At 22.9% G+C, this 18670-nt stretch overlaps 3 protein-coding genes across 3 annotated transcripts in view; 2 read left to right on the forward strand and 1 right to left on the reverse strand.

Moving 5' to 3' along the window:
• Nucleotides 1–3660, forward strand: part of LOC122536087 (glucose-6-phosphate 1-epimerase) — a 31680-nt gene extending 28020 nt beyond the window's left edge. The window contains exon 6 of the mRNA XM_043668153.1: nucleotides 3363–3660. Coding sequence (XP_043524088.1) covers nucleotides 3363–3371 — 9 coding nt within the window. The 3' untranslated portion in view covers nucleotides 3372–3660. The remainder of the gene's footprint in view (nucleotides 1–3362) is intronic.
• Nucleotides 3661–8113: 4453 nt separating this feature from the next.
• LOC122535976 (putative SERF-like protein) lies at nucleotides 8114–10053 on the reverse strand. The gene is made up of 3 exons (XM_043667948.1): nucleotides 9922–10053; nucleotides 8892–9003; nucleotides 8114–8659 (listed from the first exon to the last, which is right to left on the reverse strand). Exons 1-3 carry the CDS (start codon nucleotides 9926–9928, stop codon nucleotides 8581–8583), a joined length of 198 nt encoding a protein of 65 aa, XP_043523883.1. The 5' UTR covers nucleotides 9929–10053; the 3' UTR covers nucleotides 8114–8580.
• Nucleotides 10054–10189: 136 nt separating this feature from the next.
• LOC122535921 (GTPase-activating protein) overlaps nucleotides 10190–18670 on the forward strand; it is a 35193-nt gene continuing 26712 nt past the window's right edge. Inside the window, exons 1-2 of the mRNA XM_043667863.1 lie at nucleotides 10190–10278; nucleotides 10996–11120. The gene's annotated coding sequence lies outside the window, so the exon portion shown is untranslated. The remainder of the gene's footprint in view (nucleotides 10279–10995; nucleotides 11121–18670) is intronic.

Raw genomic sequence — 18670 nt, forward strand, 5'->3', positions numbered from 1 at the left:
TCAATAGTCTCTTTCATTACATATTTCTCGTACATTTTTAAAGCTAGGATATTGGAATTTTTTTGTTTTGGGGAAAAATTATTCTAGCGTTATTTATACGGAAGTTATTTGTATTTCATGATATTGTGGGATTTGTCAATGTGTAATCTTTTCTTTGCTCATTTCTCTCTTTTTATAGTCTATCATACATATGCATATCTCTATTTTATTATCATTGTAGCTATTATCATTCTTAAATTTTCTACCTATATATTACATAATATTTACACATTAATTATCTTCCTTTTCTTCTTGAAAATTATGATTTTTTCATTGTAAAACTTTGAATAGTTTTCAATGCTTCACAAAAATTATGTTAAAGTCTATCATGATTTTGGCTTAAACATTTTTATTTTATTTTCAGCGATTTTTTAATATAGGTGTGATTTATATTTTTGTTTTCTTGAAATTTCCAAGATATTTGTACGTTTTGTCTCTTTAAGTATCATTTTTCTGAATATTGTTTTTTATGGTTGGAGTTATTTTTCTTCTATCGTGAGCATTTATTAATTTATCTTGTTATTTTTTTTATATATTTACATAATATTTTCATATTATTTTTTTTGAATTTTAATTTATGTCAAAGTATTTGTATAAGTATTATTATACTTGCTATTATATTTTTATAGAATCAAACATCAAAACTAACAATCTCATGCTATACTCTTTGCTTCTTTAATTAATGTAATTAACATATTAATATATGTAAATAATGGCAGTTTCTTGAGAATATGACACAACAGCAATAAATTTATGATCAATAAATCAAGACTGAATAATAGTTAGCAATTTTAGATAAAATTTAAGACGAATTTAAGATAAAAAGTTGAAAAAATAAAAAATTACAAGAAGAATAAATGAATCAATAATAAAACTAAAAAGCTTGAATCGCGACACTATAAAGTAATCGTGTAATAAATATATACGTATAATATGTATATGTATACACAGTATACATATACATGTATGATATAAGTCATATATTACTTGTATATAATAATTATTTATTCTATTAGTGCCTGGTTTTCCAAAACTGAAAATATTAAATTTTGTATAACTCTGCGAAAAAAACAATTAAGAAATTTAGACAGAACAGAGATATATATATTTACATATCGATTGAATCTATTTACATATATCTTTGATGCATTTACATTTTGATTCAAAAATCAGTCATCGAAAAATATTGCCAGCTTTCCGCTAAAGCATGATATATTCAACTAATTTTCAAACATGCGATTGTTTAATAATTTCTACAAATTATTACATTCAATTCTTGGAACCTTATTTTACTTAATATTTCTTAGACTGAATTTTGCAACATAAGTTTTTGCTATCTGTTTATTTATGTACTATTGAAACTTTTTAACAATACAGTGTAATTATTTCGTTCATATTGATCGAATATACATCATAGTTACTATTAAAATTAAAAAAAAATTAACAGAAGATTTATTTTGATAATAAATATTAATTCATAGAAGAAAAAAAATTATGTTTCTAACATAATTTTTTCTCGTTTTTTAATCAGGATTTTCATGAATTTATTAACCACCATTTTTCTCATAAACAGTAAGTATGAAAAAAATATATATTCTCATAAACAGTAAGTATGAACGAGGAAAAAGCAGTACTATTTTTTATAAGCAACATAATGGTGTATGTATGAAATTTTTTTGTATTTACACTATTTTTGCAGAAATGAAGGTAACTTTCATTTTTTAAAGTGAAATGCTACATATTTTTGTATGTCATTGTAGTAGTAAAATTGCAATAATAAAATTTAAAGTTAGTAAAATCTAAATTAAATCATCTGCCATAAAATGACCTTCAAAGTCATACAAGGTCGATTCAAGTATTTTATGAATACATTTCTTATATATTAGGAGTATTCTGTGTATTAGTAAATAAAACAGTACGGAATCTAAAATTTTTTTTTCTTTTTTGACTTTGTATAATATAAAAAGATATGAAGTATTTAAAAAATTAAAAGTCACCGTCATTCCTAAAAGAATAGTAAAACAATAATGCAAAAAATTTCATGTAACATCATGTTGTTTATGAAAAATAGTACTACTTTCTCCTCCTATTTTTTTCTCATATCGTTTATGAGAAAAATTTTGGTTAGTAAATTCGTGAACATGCTGTATAGTATATGTATTTACATATATACACAGCATGCCTGATTTATCTAAGAATACTCAAATATCTCGAAAAATATGAATGATATAAAAAAATGTTTCAGACAAAAATTATAGAGTATAAAAAAGAATATATGGTTTGTTTGACCCTAAAGTAATGGTCTTGAAAAGCTTTGTAAAGGTCATTTAAAATTTTAAATGAAAACATATATTTTTGATTACGCATTCTTTTAGCTAACATTGAAATGTTAAAACACTGTACACTTATGACTTTTATAAAAATCATCATAGTTCTGAAAAAAACCGATTTTATGTGCGTATGTATGTATGTACAATTCAACTTCATACATTGTCTTTTGAAGACAATGTATGAAGTTGAATTAGCAATTGTCATAAAGTTTCGGTAACAACAATCTTCTATTATTCAAATATTTAATAGGATTATTATTTATTTTTGTTGTCTACTTTTCTTTCAATATACTGTCCAAAAAGTGTACATCTTTTCATATTTCTTAGAAATTTTCTTCCCACATTTTTTTAATATTTGTAGTACTATAATAACTTTTGTTTGTAATTCGTGGATATTATTTATAAGCATATTATGAACAATTTATTTTAAATATTCTGATTGAGCAACTTCTCCGCGGTATACATTGTGTAATATTAATATTAAATCCTTGCAAAATTTTGAAGCTCATATCTCAATGATAATTTATGCAAAAATTACAAATATAGTATTTTGGAAATGTGATGTCAGCTACAAGATTATGTAATCAAAAATGTAGGTTTAAAATTTTAAAATGTCTGCTTAAAGTTACTATAAGTCTCCCTCATCATTCTACAAATTTCGTTTGAAACATTTTTTCATATCACTCATACTTTTGAGAGACTTAGATGTTCTTAGATACATATTTATTACTTTAGTATATAATTATTATACATATGTGTGTAGTGAAACATATTTATTTAAAATATATTTTTTATATTAATATAATATAATATGATAAATGCGATAACTATTACATTGAAAAAAGTTTTTGTACCTACATAAATAACTTAATAGATAGCTTCCAAGATAAAATTACATTTACAAATAATTTCTATTATTTAATAGAATTTATGTATTATTTAAAATGATTTTAAAAATATTTTGTAATCAATTACATTACTTACATTCTTTAGGTAATGTGAGTAGAGGGTGGACCAACGTCGCAGGTAGCAGCCGGAAGTAATACGAATTCGTTATTTCCGGTTTCCTCTGCACCAGGTACCGTTTGGCCAACTAGTACCGGATGGTTATATATGCCACCACCTCCTCCACCACCACCACCGCCGCCGCCACCACCACCATCAACACCCTCAACACATCCATCGCGCTTACACGCTCATTGCATCGCTCAAACTTGCACTATATGTTCTCTTAATCTTTAAAATAATATTATAAAAAATAATATTGGAAAAAATATTGTTTCATCTTGTTTATTGCTTCTATTCATTTTTTCTACAATCTTTTTATAGCAGTATCTTTTAAATTGAAACTCATGATAGATAGTGGAAAAAATTATCTTTCAATAATACATTAATATTTTCTTTCCTATCATCTCAATAATATTGTTATAGAATTCATAATGAATTGATTCAAATTTTATGACGAAATGATTCAAAATTCAAAAATTTAAATAAATTGCAGGTATAAAAACATTGGGATAGATATAGAAAAAGATAGAAAAGGCAATTAGTAAGTAATAAGTAAAATTTATTTCTTCTTCTTATTATTATAAGCATATACTTAAAATATGGGACATAAAACTAAAAACTTTGGATAATTATAAATTGCTCTGCATTTTTTATTCAATATAATTTGCTTTGAAAAGAAAAAGAAAATTTTCTAAATTGTTGTTATAGTTAAATAAAGCATCATGCCTAAATGTATTGGTTTTTAATAAGAATAAACTGGGAAAATGTTCCTATATTGCTATACAATGTACATTGTTAGTTTTGCAAATCAAGCAAAAATCAATAATCACTTTTGAAACTTATTTAGTTGGAGAAAAGCTCAAGATTCAAACAAGTGAAACAAAATTATATTACTAATGTGTTTATCAGCTGTGATTAAAAAATATATATTTTGGTTTGCTCATACATCAGTTTTAAAATTATATTATTTATAGAATACTCCTTTTCATATATCTTTTTGATATAATAAAAATATTCTTTCATCTAAAATATAGTACGGTGTCATTTTGTTGTGTTTCTTTTACATACAATAAAGTTAGAATAGAGATGTTATAATGTTTATTGATACTTATAAAATAACATTTAAAACCTAATAACTCCAGTGCTTTATTTATATTCTTTGTATTATAATACTTTTAATATTCCTAACAAATTTTACATGAAATAGAAATTGTTTCACAAACTACGAGTGATATTTCACTATAAATATATTACATGAATTATTTAAATATACTAATATAAAATATATGAAATGTATGCATATTTTGATATTGGAGTTTTAAGACATTCCATAAGTTACTCTAATTATAATATTTCTGTTTTCCTTAAAACGAATTATAATTTTTTATTTTTATTGTGTAATTTTTAACTATCTTTATACAGGATTTTATTTCTTTTCAATATTCTCAAGTTTTATATATTTATGAAACTTTGTAATGTGCAATTTTGGAAACATTGTTAAATTATAATTGTGTTTTTAACATACTACAGATGTATAAATAGTAAATTCAATTTAATCATATTTGCTTTAATTGCACAATTTATCTACAAAACAATACAGTTATGGTGCTAATATTACAGATACAATGTTTTAATATTATTCCAATAGTTAAGCTCAATTAGGATTTATTATTAGTGTAATTTTAAAACAGGGACAAATTTTTGTTAAATTTTCACGTATATTAAGTACTTCATTTTGTATCGTATAAAATATGAAAGACATATAATAATGATATGTCTTTAATACAGATGTAAACAAAATATTTATACCATATAATATTAAGTATTCTTAGTATAAAAACAATTCTATATATTATTATGTATTAAATATTTGTAAAAATACTATGATGTCTATGTTATATTCAATAATTTTAGAAACATCAATAAGTTTAGAAACATTTTAGAAGCGAAATCGATTTTAAAATATATCTACAGGAATACAATTGTGTACAACTCTATCTACAGGTTACTATTAAGTCCTTCATATTTAAATTGTTAACATTAAATAGAATATCTCAATAATATAGTGCAAAACATGAATATGTATCAAACATAAATATGCAAGCTATAATTTTGGAATAACAGAAGATAGAAAAACTTCATGAAACTAAGTTCAATAGGTTTAAATGGTGCATGATCTTCATCAAGTTAGAATTTTTTAAAAATTATTTTTTTAAATTTTTCTAAAAATTCTTTTCTTGAACGATACTTTTTTTCAACATCAATTACTGTATCTTTTTATTAGCTATAAAAAATGTGGTAAAGGTACTTTAGTCAAAAATTAATTGAACTAAATTGAAAAATGTTTTAACTTTGATCTTACAGAACTTATATAATAAGAAAAGACAAAACAGTAATTTTGTATTTATATTTTCGTTTCCCTTATATAAAATAAATTTTAATTATAATAATAATAATTAAAGTTAAAATATTTTTAAAGTTAAAATTAATTTCAAAATTTTTGCCTGATCCAGTTACATAGAATATCCAATCTTACATATGTACATACATATATAAAATGTACATGATTAAATAACATAATTTATAGCATACTCATTATGTTAAATAGACTGCAGAGTTTTATACATTTAGAAGAAATTTTAAAATACAAAATTGCACAAAATGCACATAATATAAAAAAAAATACATAGAATATTCAAAGTATTGTACTTTCTATACTATTTAGTACATAAAACAATTTTCTATCGAGTATATATTTTGTTATTTATTTTCTCAAGAATATGAATTTGCATAAAAATCCGCAGTTTAGTTATAACATACTCTGGCCTTTTTGACAGTTTTCGTAAATTAATTACATATTTTATATATTCTCTTGCATGAATAACCAGTGAAGAAGAAGATTCAAAAATATACTTACTACTAACTTAATGTCGTATCTTTATATAAAAATTAATATTGTTCATTTAGAAAATTCAATCAGAAAATTATAATTTTACAAGTAATGTTTTGCATTGCATTATTAAGATATTCTTATATAGAATTAATATACTAAAATTTATAATCAAGATTATAAAATGAAAATCGATTCTAAATTACGTATTTCATATGATTTGATAAGATCTAACTGCTATTTTAATTATAATTTTTATTCAAAAATACATATAAACAAAAGAGCAAATCAATTTAATTGTATTTAATTGCAAGGATAACTTAAAAAGAAGAAAAATTTAGAATTCAAGTCCTACAAAATCAAACACACACATATAGTTTTATAATTTTGTAATAACTACAGATATTCTTTCTATCGTATAACATCGTATTCCATTTATTAAAGTTTCATAAAAGGTAATTCTGCATTTTTTAATTAGCAATTTTATCAAAAATTCATTTATCAAATAAAAATTAATGTTTAATTGTTAAAAAATATTAAAAATAGTAATATTTAATATGTTTAGATATTTGATCAAAAAAAATTCTAATATTCAGTAAAAATAAATAATACATAGAAGTATTTGATTTACGATACAATAATATATCTTTTTTGTAATATGTATTACATTTCTGTTGAAATATGTTATGTAAAGAACAATTTTTTTGTGTTAAAAAAGTTACACTGTAAATCACAATTTACATTTATTTTGTACAAAAAAAAGTTAAATTATTTGATAAAAAATGTTTTCCAATAAAATGGAGATAAGGAACAAGTTGACAAGATGAAAAGGAATTCCTGTTTGCTTTCATATATATATATATATGTTTGCCTTAATATATATTATTCATAATATAACTAATGCAATTTATATATATAGTTAAATTTATTTTTTTCAAACTACATATTGAAAATTTAAAAACTAGAAAATAATACAACATTTGTAATTATTATATAACAAATATTCAGTGCAAATTAATTTTTAATTCAATATTTCTTTTCTTCACTCGATATAAATTCATCAAATTAAATTTTCGAAACACTTTGAAACATAGAGCATAATTAAATAAATGCTCAATATGTAATATAGTTTCTTATATACGAGAAGTTTGATAATTTATAAACAATTAATGAAAGAAAATTCTGTTCTTATAAATGTATTAGTGAACTAATAGTTAGTGCTAAAGGAAAAACAAACTATGAATTTTTTCTTTATTTAAAAATAAGTCAAATAGCTTTTATTTATAGTCTATTTTTAAAAATTTTAGTTTTTACAAGATTATTGTACAATATAACGTATCTTTTTTTATATCTTTAAGATTTTATCTTTTAACAAGCATTACATATGAATTATAAAATTTTATGTTTTTTATCAATGTCAGATATTTGTTTCGAATATTCCAAGTATTTGTAATTTATACTAAACTTTTCAAGTAATAAATAAATATATTAAATATGTACTATCTCTGGGAAAGTGCAATAAAACATAGATAATGGTCAGTTAATACCTCCTTTTTATTTTGATAAATTCTATGTAGGTGTATTTTATCTTAAACATGTTGAAAATTTCATTAATACAAATTTTTCTTATACAAAATTGTAACGAATGTACAAGGAAATAAATAATAAAAATACATGTATACCTATCAATATCAGTATCAGTTAATTAAATTAATCTACTATATAAAATATAATTAAATAAAATTACTTATTAATATAGTATAAAAAAAAAATATTAAAATAGTATAAAAATTAAATATAGTATAGTAAATATTAATATAGTCTAAAAATTAAAAAATCTAAAATATTTATTTTAAAATTAAACAATTTATTATGAGCCAAACACAAATGTATATATTTTCTTTACATAGTATGTAATTTATGAATCACTTATATGTCATATTAAATAACTGAAAATCTGAATTTACAACTTAAAAATTAGTACTATAATTACTCTTATAGTTAATTAATGTCCTTATACCTAGATGAACAAGTCAAATGCGCATTTTCTTTAACCATTATAGTATAGATAACAATATTTTTATACACACTAACTATTTTGCAAAACTAAGTAACATGATTACTTGAACCTAGTTTTGTAATATATACTGCATATACAGTCTGAAGATATTTTCTATAATTAAAAACACTATAAATTCTTTATGCACTCACATTAAGCATAGCCTTGATACTTCATAATCAAGAATTTGAAACCATACTTAAAATTTTATTCTTGAATTCAGTCGAACAATTTACATCTTATAACAGAAGAAATTATCTTGTAGCTTGCTTGACTTTTTCTTGCTGCTCTTGCTGTTTCTTCAGTTGTTTTTCTCTCATTCGTTCTGCGTCTCTGGAACAAAAAAAAAAAAAGACAATTTTATATATTATATGTTGTTGGAAAAAATTTAAAACCAATTATTTTAGAATCTAAATATTCTTACCATTTAAAAATCCTATTAAAGGGAAATTTATGTCATTTAACTTTTGACATAATTATTAATGATAATCTTTATAATCTATTGATAAATATCAAATATCTAAAAAAATACATGAAAGTTTGAATACTTATAAAATATTGTTACCGTGCTTTTCGTTGTTCTAATGAAAGACCCTTATTGCTTTCCTGTTCAGCTGCAGATTTTCTAACAGTTTTTTTCATATTTTTGGCTCGTGCTAACTCTCGCTGATTTCCACCTACATCAAAAATATATACTCCCAGGTAAGTGAATATCCATTTATATGAACTTATCAAGGGACAAATAGTTTATATAATTGGAATTCATATAATAGGAGTCCACTGATTCTCCCCTCTACTAATAATTTTTCATCCATATAATAACAATTTAGGTTCAAATAAGTGGACTCAACCAGTAAGAGTTCGTTTAATTGGATACTGACTAAAATTTGGTTCTATTGCATGGTAGTAACAAATAATAAATATTATTCTAAACGAAATATCAAAAAAAAACATTAAAAACAAATAACAATTCAAATATTAGAATAGCCTATAATATAATTACATTATAAATAAAATTCTATTCTATCCTAAATAATGAAATTTAATTGTAAAAATAAAAAATGCAAATTATTGGACACAATGCAGACAATATTAAATTATAATAGAAACAAATTTCCAACGAAGAGAAACATTATAACTATAAAAGTCAAGTTAAGAATTTTCCAGAAATGCTATTTTGAACTTTTAAAACGAAACTGCTGAGTGAAATGCAAAATGATATTGTTAAGTCAATTGTTAACAAACGCCTAAGTTAACAAAATAATTTTGTTAACTTCGAATATTTTTTCAGTGGAAAATATTGAAACAACAAAATGTAGAATACATCATATAATGCGTAAAAGTATGTAAATACACATAAGAACTTCTCTAGCATGAAGAAACAAAATTATATTCGTTAGAAGTGATTTCTTGTACATAAACAGAAAAACATAAACGTATTACTCTATACATAATGTAAGTATTGTTTTTTATTCGATTTTCGAATTATTCGCAAATGGCAGACGGGCAGCATATAGGTATGATTCCAAGTTCTCTCTGTTATTTTTATGTCAGTTTCGTACGTGACCATAAAAACAACGATGCAAGTTACTTACGGGTCATTCTTTCAGTTCTTGACCTCTGATAAGCAAGTACTTAAAAGCTTGGCCCCGATTAAATGACGCGAAAAGCACGTCCGCGCACCTTTTCTCTTTACGAGTCTGACTAATTTCTAAACTAAAATAAATCTTGCGTCGCTTCGGTTGACGAATATCGATGTAAATGCCATCTATGTATAGGTTGGGCTGATTCTTTTTTGACATTTTACGAGGTGAAGAAAGTTATCATTATACACGTAAACATAGTTAAAATATGATAAAATGTGAAAAATAAAACTTCAAACACAAATAGCGTGTTCGTAATACAAAAGTGATCGATAAATACGGGATATTTTTACTAAGTAATGACCAATGGTAAATAATGGAATTTTGTAACCTCTGTTATCTTAGATTTTAGGTTCTAAATACACTGTTACGATATCGTAATTGTTATGAAATAAAAATTATAACTGAATTTCATTTAATAATGATTTCATTTGAACCATATAAAATGTATAATTATTTTGTATTATATAAAATGTATAATAATTTTGTATATATTATTTTATATATTGTATAAGAAATCATTTTAATAGTATTTTAATTGCCAATAGTTATTGATTCTTATAAAATATAGCAAGACATCTTGTTTTTCAATAAAGTAGTGTTAAAAATTTATTATATGAAATATATATTCAGTACATATTTTTCAACACGTGTCAATACTAAACGTATTGAATATAAAATATATAATATAAAAATGTCTAATTTTAAACTGTTTGAAGAGATTTGTCATAGAAATGGAAAAAGTTAATTTTTCCTTTATATTTATTATTTTAAATTTACAATTGGTCTATATCAGATCATTTGGCAAATGTATTTTATATTTATACAATGAGAAAGTATAATTCATTAGTAATTTTGTAAGAATAACTATTTATTATAATTAAATTAATTATTTTACATTATATCCATAGATTTTTCAGTCGTCTATTTCTTGGTAAGTTGTTGATCAAATTTTTAGCTAATATATTTGGGTGATTACTTATATTATTATTTTTATATAATAGTGTATTTTTAGTGTATTTTCAGATGAATTCGTAATATTAACATTGTCTAATGACAAATAATTTCAGAATAAGATTCTTAAAATGATACTAGCAGTACAAATAAGGTCAATAAATATAGAATATATTGTTGATAACGAAATAAAACATGTAAGTATACAAAAATTATGTTTTAATATTTTAATAATAGAATTTAATAGTATATTTTTTGATTATAATATTATCAGTACAGTTTAATGTTAATATCTTAATTATAAAAATTATGTAAATTCTTTTTTATAACGTACTTATATTTTGTATGTAATATGTTTTTTTATAAGAAAAATGAAATAGTATAGCTACTGCATACTATAAGATAGGTTTGTAAACTCATAGATTTGTAAAAAAGGGAAAATTCTTGAAAAACGTTCTTAAAATTTCACTAATTCTTGTATGATTTTTATTAATAACATATTTACATTTCATGGTTAAACAACAACATATATATTTCGTTTAAGATTTTCAAGGAAATAAAGTTCAAATATGTCAGAAATTGATCTGTTATACGTGTATCTATTTGATAATTTTCCAATTTATTTATTAAATAAATTTTCAAATTTATTTTTTTTAGGAATGAAATATTTTATGAAAAAAGTTTATTTCACATTTTCGACTTATTTTCACATGTAAAATAACCTCCTGTTAATTATTAATTTCTGTCTAATCTAGAATTAAACAAATTCAAGTGTACTTGATATATGAATATGAATATTTAATTTTCATTTTCTCAAAAACTAAGCTTTGAAAGGAAAAATTTTATTCTATATTTTCATGAGGAATTATCGCACTCTGTATATTGACAATTATATTTTTTTTTTTTTGCAATAATGTGTATCACTGTTTTCTAATGCTTTCTGTGCAGTGTATTCATATGTTGCATATTACGATTTCTTTCCATACTTAATCTTTAAGAATAAAAAAATAAAACTTATGTTAGATTAACATTATTTTTTTTTAAATTAGAAAAAGTAATTAAATAAAAAAGTATCAACCTCTTTATCGCACACTTGTGATTATTAATAAAATTATTATCATCAGTGATAATAAATTCATCATTTACTCCAGCAGGTCCAATTATTTATCATTGTTTGCTGGTATTTTTACTTTAAGCATCATTTTTATAATTATATAATTCTTTTACAAAATTATAACAGTGAAATATTTAGTATCCAAATATTAATGGGAGTTACTGTATGTGTACATGTATGAATATTCACAGACTATACATTATATTTATATTATAATATACATTTATAAACTTCTTATAGTTTATAAGTTTTATAATTTATAGTTTATAAACATCACTTATAAGAAATGTGCAAAACATATGCATTATGCGAAATAAATAATATATTTTCAATATTTATAAATATTTTATCCAAGTCTCACATCTTTATTTTGCTTTTGCAAAAATATATTTGTATATAAATAATGTCTAATAATTACTTTTCTACGAACCATAAAAAAACCATGCAAATATTTGATTAGAGCCATGGAGAACTTCAATTGAAAATTCTTCATTAAAATATGTATTTTTGTCTCACTATTATTCATACAATCAAAATACTCTTTAAAAGTTTTTTAAAGACAAATAAAATAATTATATTTTTTGTAAACATATATTCAAAAATATTATTTTTGTATGATTTCGTTTACTATCAGTAAATGTATTGTTAAAAATAGTTCAACGTTCAATTAATTTTTTTTATTAAGTGTAATTATTATTGTCTTACTAAAGAATGTGTATAATATGTATACAAACATGATGGTCGTCAATGATAATGTTGATAATAATGATAATACAAAACGTTTATTTTGCAATAAAAATGATAAAATGAGCACAATATTACATATTCAACATTCCGTTTTCATTCCGCTGTTTTTAAAGGATGTGATGATAGATTCCACATTATATCATTTTATTTGAGTATTTGATATATAAAAAAACCATAAGAATGCGCAAGGTGCGCATTATTCGAATAACATTTCGAATAAAATTTCGAATAAATTATTCGATATTTATGAATAACGATTTTATTCGAACATAAAATTGGGCATTATTCGAATAAATTCTTCGAATAAAATTTTATTCGTATAAATTCTTCAAATAACATTTTATTCGAAATATTTACTGAAATAATGTAAAGAAAAAGAATCAGGAGGAAAATTTTTTCATAATTTTGGTTTATTTAATAAATTTGTTTTTAGTACAATTTTTTGTTCGAACATTTTGTTAGTTAATCAGTTTGCTTTAGGCGAGTTTGTTATCGTTGCAAATGAAAACCAACGCTCTACTGGAGCAGAAGATGGCGAGGAGTGTTATATTTCAAAAATATATTTTTAATTATGGGATATGCGTTCAGAAATATGTAATCATTTCTATTATCTGTAAAAAATTGTAATACAAGAATTTCTACGTTATCATTTGTTTGTAAATATTGGTTGATTGAAGTAGATTCCGCTTTATTAAATATTAAAAGCAAAGCAAATTTATTAAGTAAATCAAAATTGAAAAAAAATGTACTCCTGACTCTTTTTCTTTACATTATTTCAGTAAATATTTTGAATAAAATTTTCTTCGAATAATGCCCAACTGTGTGTTCGAATACTTTTTCCTCCAATAAAATCTTTATTCGTTATTTACGAATAAATTTGACAGTATTTTATTCGTTATTCGTTCGAATAAAATATGCCTAACTCTGGATAGGATAGGGATTATATTGCGTTATCGAAGTCAATTATTCATAATATTTAATAAACATATATATTTTTTTTCTTCAAATGTAATANATCACAAAATGTTGAGCAATTATCTTTTTTACATTATCATTTAGAGTAAATATTATTACATTTGAAGGAAAAAAAATATATGTATATTAAATATTATGAATAATTGATTTCGATAACGCAGTCCCTATCATATCCCATTTGAACTTTTTCCAACTCGATCCGAAATAGACGGACTACCCGAAATCATCGGGCTACTCGCCCGAGCACGCCCAACTTTGTGTAAGCCCGACCCGAACATTCGGGTACCCGCACACCCCTAAATGACGCATTGCCAAAATTTGTTTATCAACTGGGATTTAAGATCAAGATGACTTGTTATACGGTTCTTATTGTAAGTCTGTGTGTGAATTTCTTATTACCTAAGCTTGAACATTTTTTTACTTTCTAGTTTCTATATTACGTTTTATTTGCTTCTGTCCTATTTGTCTTTTTTTGTTATACTTTTGATTTTTTATTTTTCTTTTTTTATATTGAGAACTTATTTCTTCTGTACATCCATTATACTTATTTTTATTAGCAACAGTTTCTGTATTTACTTTACAGGATAATTACTCGTTAACTACTAAACAAATAAGTAAATATTTGATTACTTAATGTTATTATGGTTTTCGGATCTTTTTTGTTCGATGGTTCCTATTTTTTTAGAAGAAGTTCAGATTTTTCAAGAAACATGTATTGAAATTACTTAAAATATGCTTATTTTTTAACATCCTTTGAGAAATATAAAAAGAAGAAGAAATAAGAACATTATTGGACGAAAGAAACTGGAAAATTGTCGCTAAAATATGAATATTTATATATATTTATATATGAATATTAAATATGAATATTTATATTTTCTTCGCTTTTGAATATTGATTTTTTTTAGAAAGAAAATATTTTTTTTATTATAAGTCTTTTACCATTTGTTGTCTCCTAATCATGCGTGATTAATCTAACTAAAAATATCTTCGTTTTCTCACATGTATGAAAAAAATTCTTCTTTATATGTACTATCTAAAGAGGTAGATAGAGATATGTATAATAATAAAAATTTCTTTTGAAAATTAAATTATTCGCGATGCTTCTTAAATGAATGTTAATTTTTTATCATATTCTTTATTTATATATAAACCCACAAATAAAATTATTTTATAAATCTACAAATAAAAATCATGCGCAATAATAAAAAGTCAATAATTAATAATTTATATGCATTTTTTAATTTCCTCTATAAGGAAAAATTATTGGACCTACAAATTTTGTCTATAACTTTAGTTTTCAATTTTTTCACTATAGTTATAATGTATAACAGATATATATATATATATATATATATATATATATATATATAGAGAGAGAGAGAGAGAGTTATAATATACAGAGTGTTTCGTAACTTGTGGGACCCACTTCGGGAGCTGATTGTACGCCTAAAAATAATGAAAAAAAGTCATATAAANATCTGGTTACTCTCTCTATCATTCCTGGTGTTTCTCGAATTTGTCGGAAGCCTTGCTCTATTCTATTTCGTAGTATTTCAGAATTTTCAATCGGTGTTGCGTATACAATAGATTTTAAATGTCCCCACAAATGAAAATCTAATGGATTCAAATCCGAAGAACGAGCAGGCCATGCAATAGGACCTCCACAACCAATCCATTTATTTGCATAGTGTTGATTTAAAAATTGCTTAGCCACTCGGTTAAAATGCGGCGAAGCTCCACCATGAATAAACTGCATACGAAGTCTAATATCGACTGAAATTTCCTCTAATATTTTGTGTAAACGCGTGCTCAAAAAATCAACGTACTTTGTGCCTGTTAGTTTCCCATCAAGAAAAAAGGTCCAATTAAAAATTTATCAATTATTCCTGCCCATACATTTAAACTAAACTGGTTGATGTCTTGAATGCACAATAACATGTGGGTTTTCTTCATCCCAATTATGATTATTATGAAAATTGAATATACCATCCCTGGTAAAACTAACTTCATCAGTGAAAAGTGTGGTAGATACAAAACTCTCTTCACGTTCACACATTTGCAGGAACCAAGTACAAAAAACGAAAGATATCAAGTAAATATTAAGTAAACAGTGCGAATTCTTGCTTACGAACTATTGCGGTCTATGGAAAAAGAGGCCGGACAGAGAGTTTGCTCTGTTTATAAAATTCATTAAACAACTCATTCGAAAATCTTTTATAAATTAAATTATATAATTATGAGTCTTTTGATAACAATTATATATAGATATTCGTCTATTTGACTATTCGGTAATAGATAGTATGTGCTGAGAATTGTTTTGAAAATATTCTATTCAATATTAATTTTTTATATATTTACATTGAAATATTTTATTGTTTTATTTTTATCTTACTGCAGCTTGTAAAATTAATTTTTTTTGAAAAGATTTAAAGATTTCAAAAAATTTTATAGAGATGCACAATTGGCAAATTTCTACTATTTCTAATACAAAAATAAGGTAACATTTTATAAAATAATATAACAACTACGTAATCATTTTTAAAATATTATTTAATTTTATATTGATGAATTTTAAATTAATGAATTTATTATAACGAATTAAGGTCTGTTGAACTTTTTGTGTAAAAGTATATAATTTGTATATTAAATTATTTATAAATCCTTAAATTAAATTATTAAATTATTATAAATCCAAAGTTTAAAATATTAAATTATTTATAAATCCTAATGTTTAGTACTTGAAGTTAACAAAATAAGTTGCTTAATTGTAATTTAAAAGCTAGTTTTATCTCATTAATATGTATATCGGTATTTAAAAATATCTGTCAAACATTTTCTCAAAAATTGTCATAGATAAATTGTATCAAAAGGATTAATTATAATTATACACACGCACACGCACACATGCAATATATATACATTCATACATACATACATATTTATATACATGAGTCTATCTAAATGAACATTTGTTTGATAATATAGTTCTTATAGAAATGAAAGCTAAATATTATCGATTTAATTAAATATTTAAAAATTTCAGAATTTATAATGATTTTGATAAATATTTATAAAAAAGGACTATCCTGCAATTTTAATAATTTTTAAATTTAATTAATTAAATTTATTGTCATAAAAGTTTTAGTTAGTAGACGTTGTTTATCAAAAAAATGCAAAATTTTCAGGATACCATTTGTATTTAACAGTGTTCATCTACTTAATCAAATTTTATAGTTCTATTTTATAGTTCTATTTACTATATTTAGCATGTAAAAGCTAATGAAACTTTAAGAATGTTTTTCAAGAAATCGGACTATTTGCAACCCATGATTTCATTTGGTCCTCGCAATACGTTGAATACGATCCAAACATAAAAAATTTGATTTTGAAGTTAAAATTCTTTTTCAGTTCTCCCTTTCGAAAAAGATTTAACGTAATTCAAATTCAATTTTAATTTAATCAGAATTTATTCGGAAATAGATTTGGACTTAGTTTTGATGAAATTAAAATTAGAATAGATTAGATCTTTCTCGAGGTAAAAATGCAGATAAGTTTCCCGTTCTCGCTTTTATTTTATTAAAAATAAATTTATTTTATTTTATTAAATAAGTTATGATATACAGTTGTGATACATAATTATTTCTCTAATACAAACGTACTTACTTAGAGCAAAAATACAAGTTAATTAAGTAAATTTCTTTTACTAATTAACTTTATAATAAACAATGTCCGTCAATTAAAACCTTGATGATACTATGCAGATTGATAATGTTGACAACATATTAAAACAATTATGAAAGTCGGAGGATGGATTCTTTTTATAAATATTTACTCTAATTTTTTACAAATATTATTTATAATCTAACTTCTTCGAGATACTTTGAGTCATAATATTGAATAATATTAAAAGTATTAGAATATTTATTTTATTTATATTTATATTTTTAACATTACATTCATCGACAGAAGTTATAGTAATTGTAATATTTAGTACAACCAATATTATATCAATAGTTATAGTATATCAATAGAAAACTTATCATTAAAAAAAAATTTATCAGTGACAATCCTAAATACTGCAATTCTTCCATTCCAAAATTATGATCTTAGATTTAATTTGAGGTATATTTATGTTCTTAATAAAGACGATATTTATAAGACGAGAAGATATTCACAAGACGTTTTCTCTTTTTCTTTATTTTAATTTAGATATATTCCATGAAGTACGAATTTATAAACGGATATTGTGAACACATTATCTCAAACGTCGAGATGCAACCACTGAGAGATTGATCTTTGATTCTGTCATAGAAACAAGCCAATCTGAATATAAAAATTTATGTCAAAAAAAAAACAATTATTTTAAATTAGGCCCTTCATAAAAATTTTGCATAAGAAGATTCTGACTCTTAGTCTAGTTGACTAAGTTGCAATCTATACTAGATTACAATCTATATGTACTTACCAATAAATTTTTTTAGCCTTGTAAATATAACTGTATACGTATATTATATTAATTATGCAAATAAGATACGAACAATCTATTTAAATAGAATTTTTATTATAAGAAATACATAGATAAAATATGAAGCTTCAACATAAATTTAATTAATGTAGAAGTACAAATAATTCTTAATGTAAATAATTGCAAATCTCAATAATTTATCTATATAATATATAATTTAGCATGAAAGAATGTTCAAATATTTTTTGTTTATTCTTCATGAATTTTATTTTCAATGGAAATAACAAAAAATAGCACAGATTAGAAAATGTAACAATTATTTAATGAGAGAATGTCATTAATAATATAATAACACATTTATTTAGATAAAGAAAATGACAATGATAAAATATCATTTAGAAATTAAAATCATTGCTATTTTTTATTATTTATCGAATTCATTG

Source organism: Frieseomelitta varia, unplaced genomic scaffold, assembly GCF_011392965.1.
Source record: "Frieseomelitta varia isolate USP_RPSP 00005682 unplaced genomic scaffold, Fvar_1.2 scaffold_154, whole genome shotgun sequence".
Lineage (NCBI taxonomy): Eukaryota > Metazoa > Arthropoda > Insecta > Hymenoptera > Apidae > Frieseomelitta > Frieseomelitta varia.

Bases quoted from the DNA above. Each gene is read 5' to 3' on its own strand.
- LOC122535976 (XM_043667948.1), bottom strand. The intron at 8,660-8,891 runs GTAACAATATTT...TTTTTGTTCCAG, and splicing joins TTAGAACAACGAAAAGCACG to AGACGCAGAACGAATGAGAG.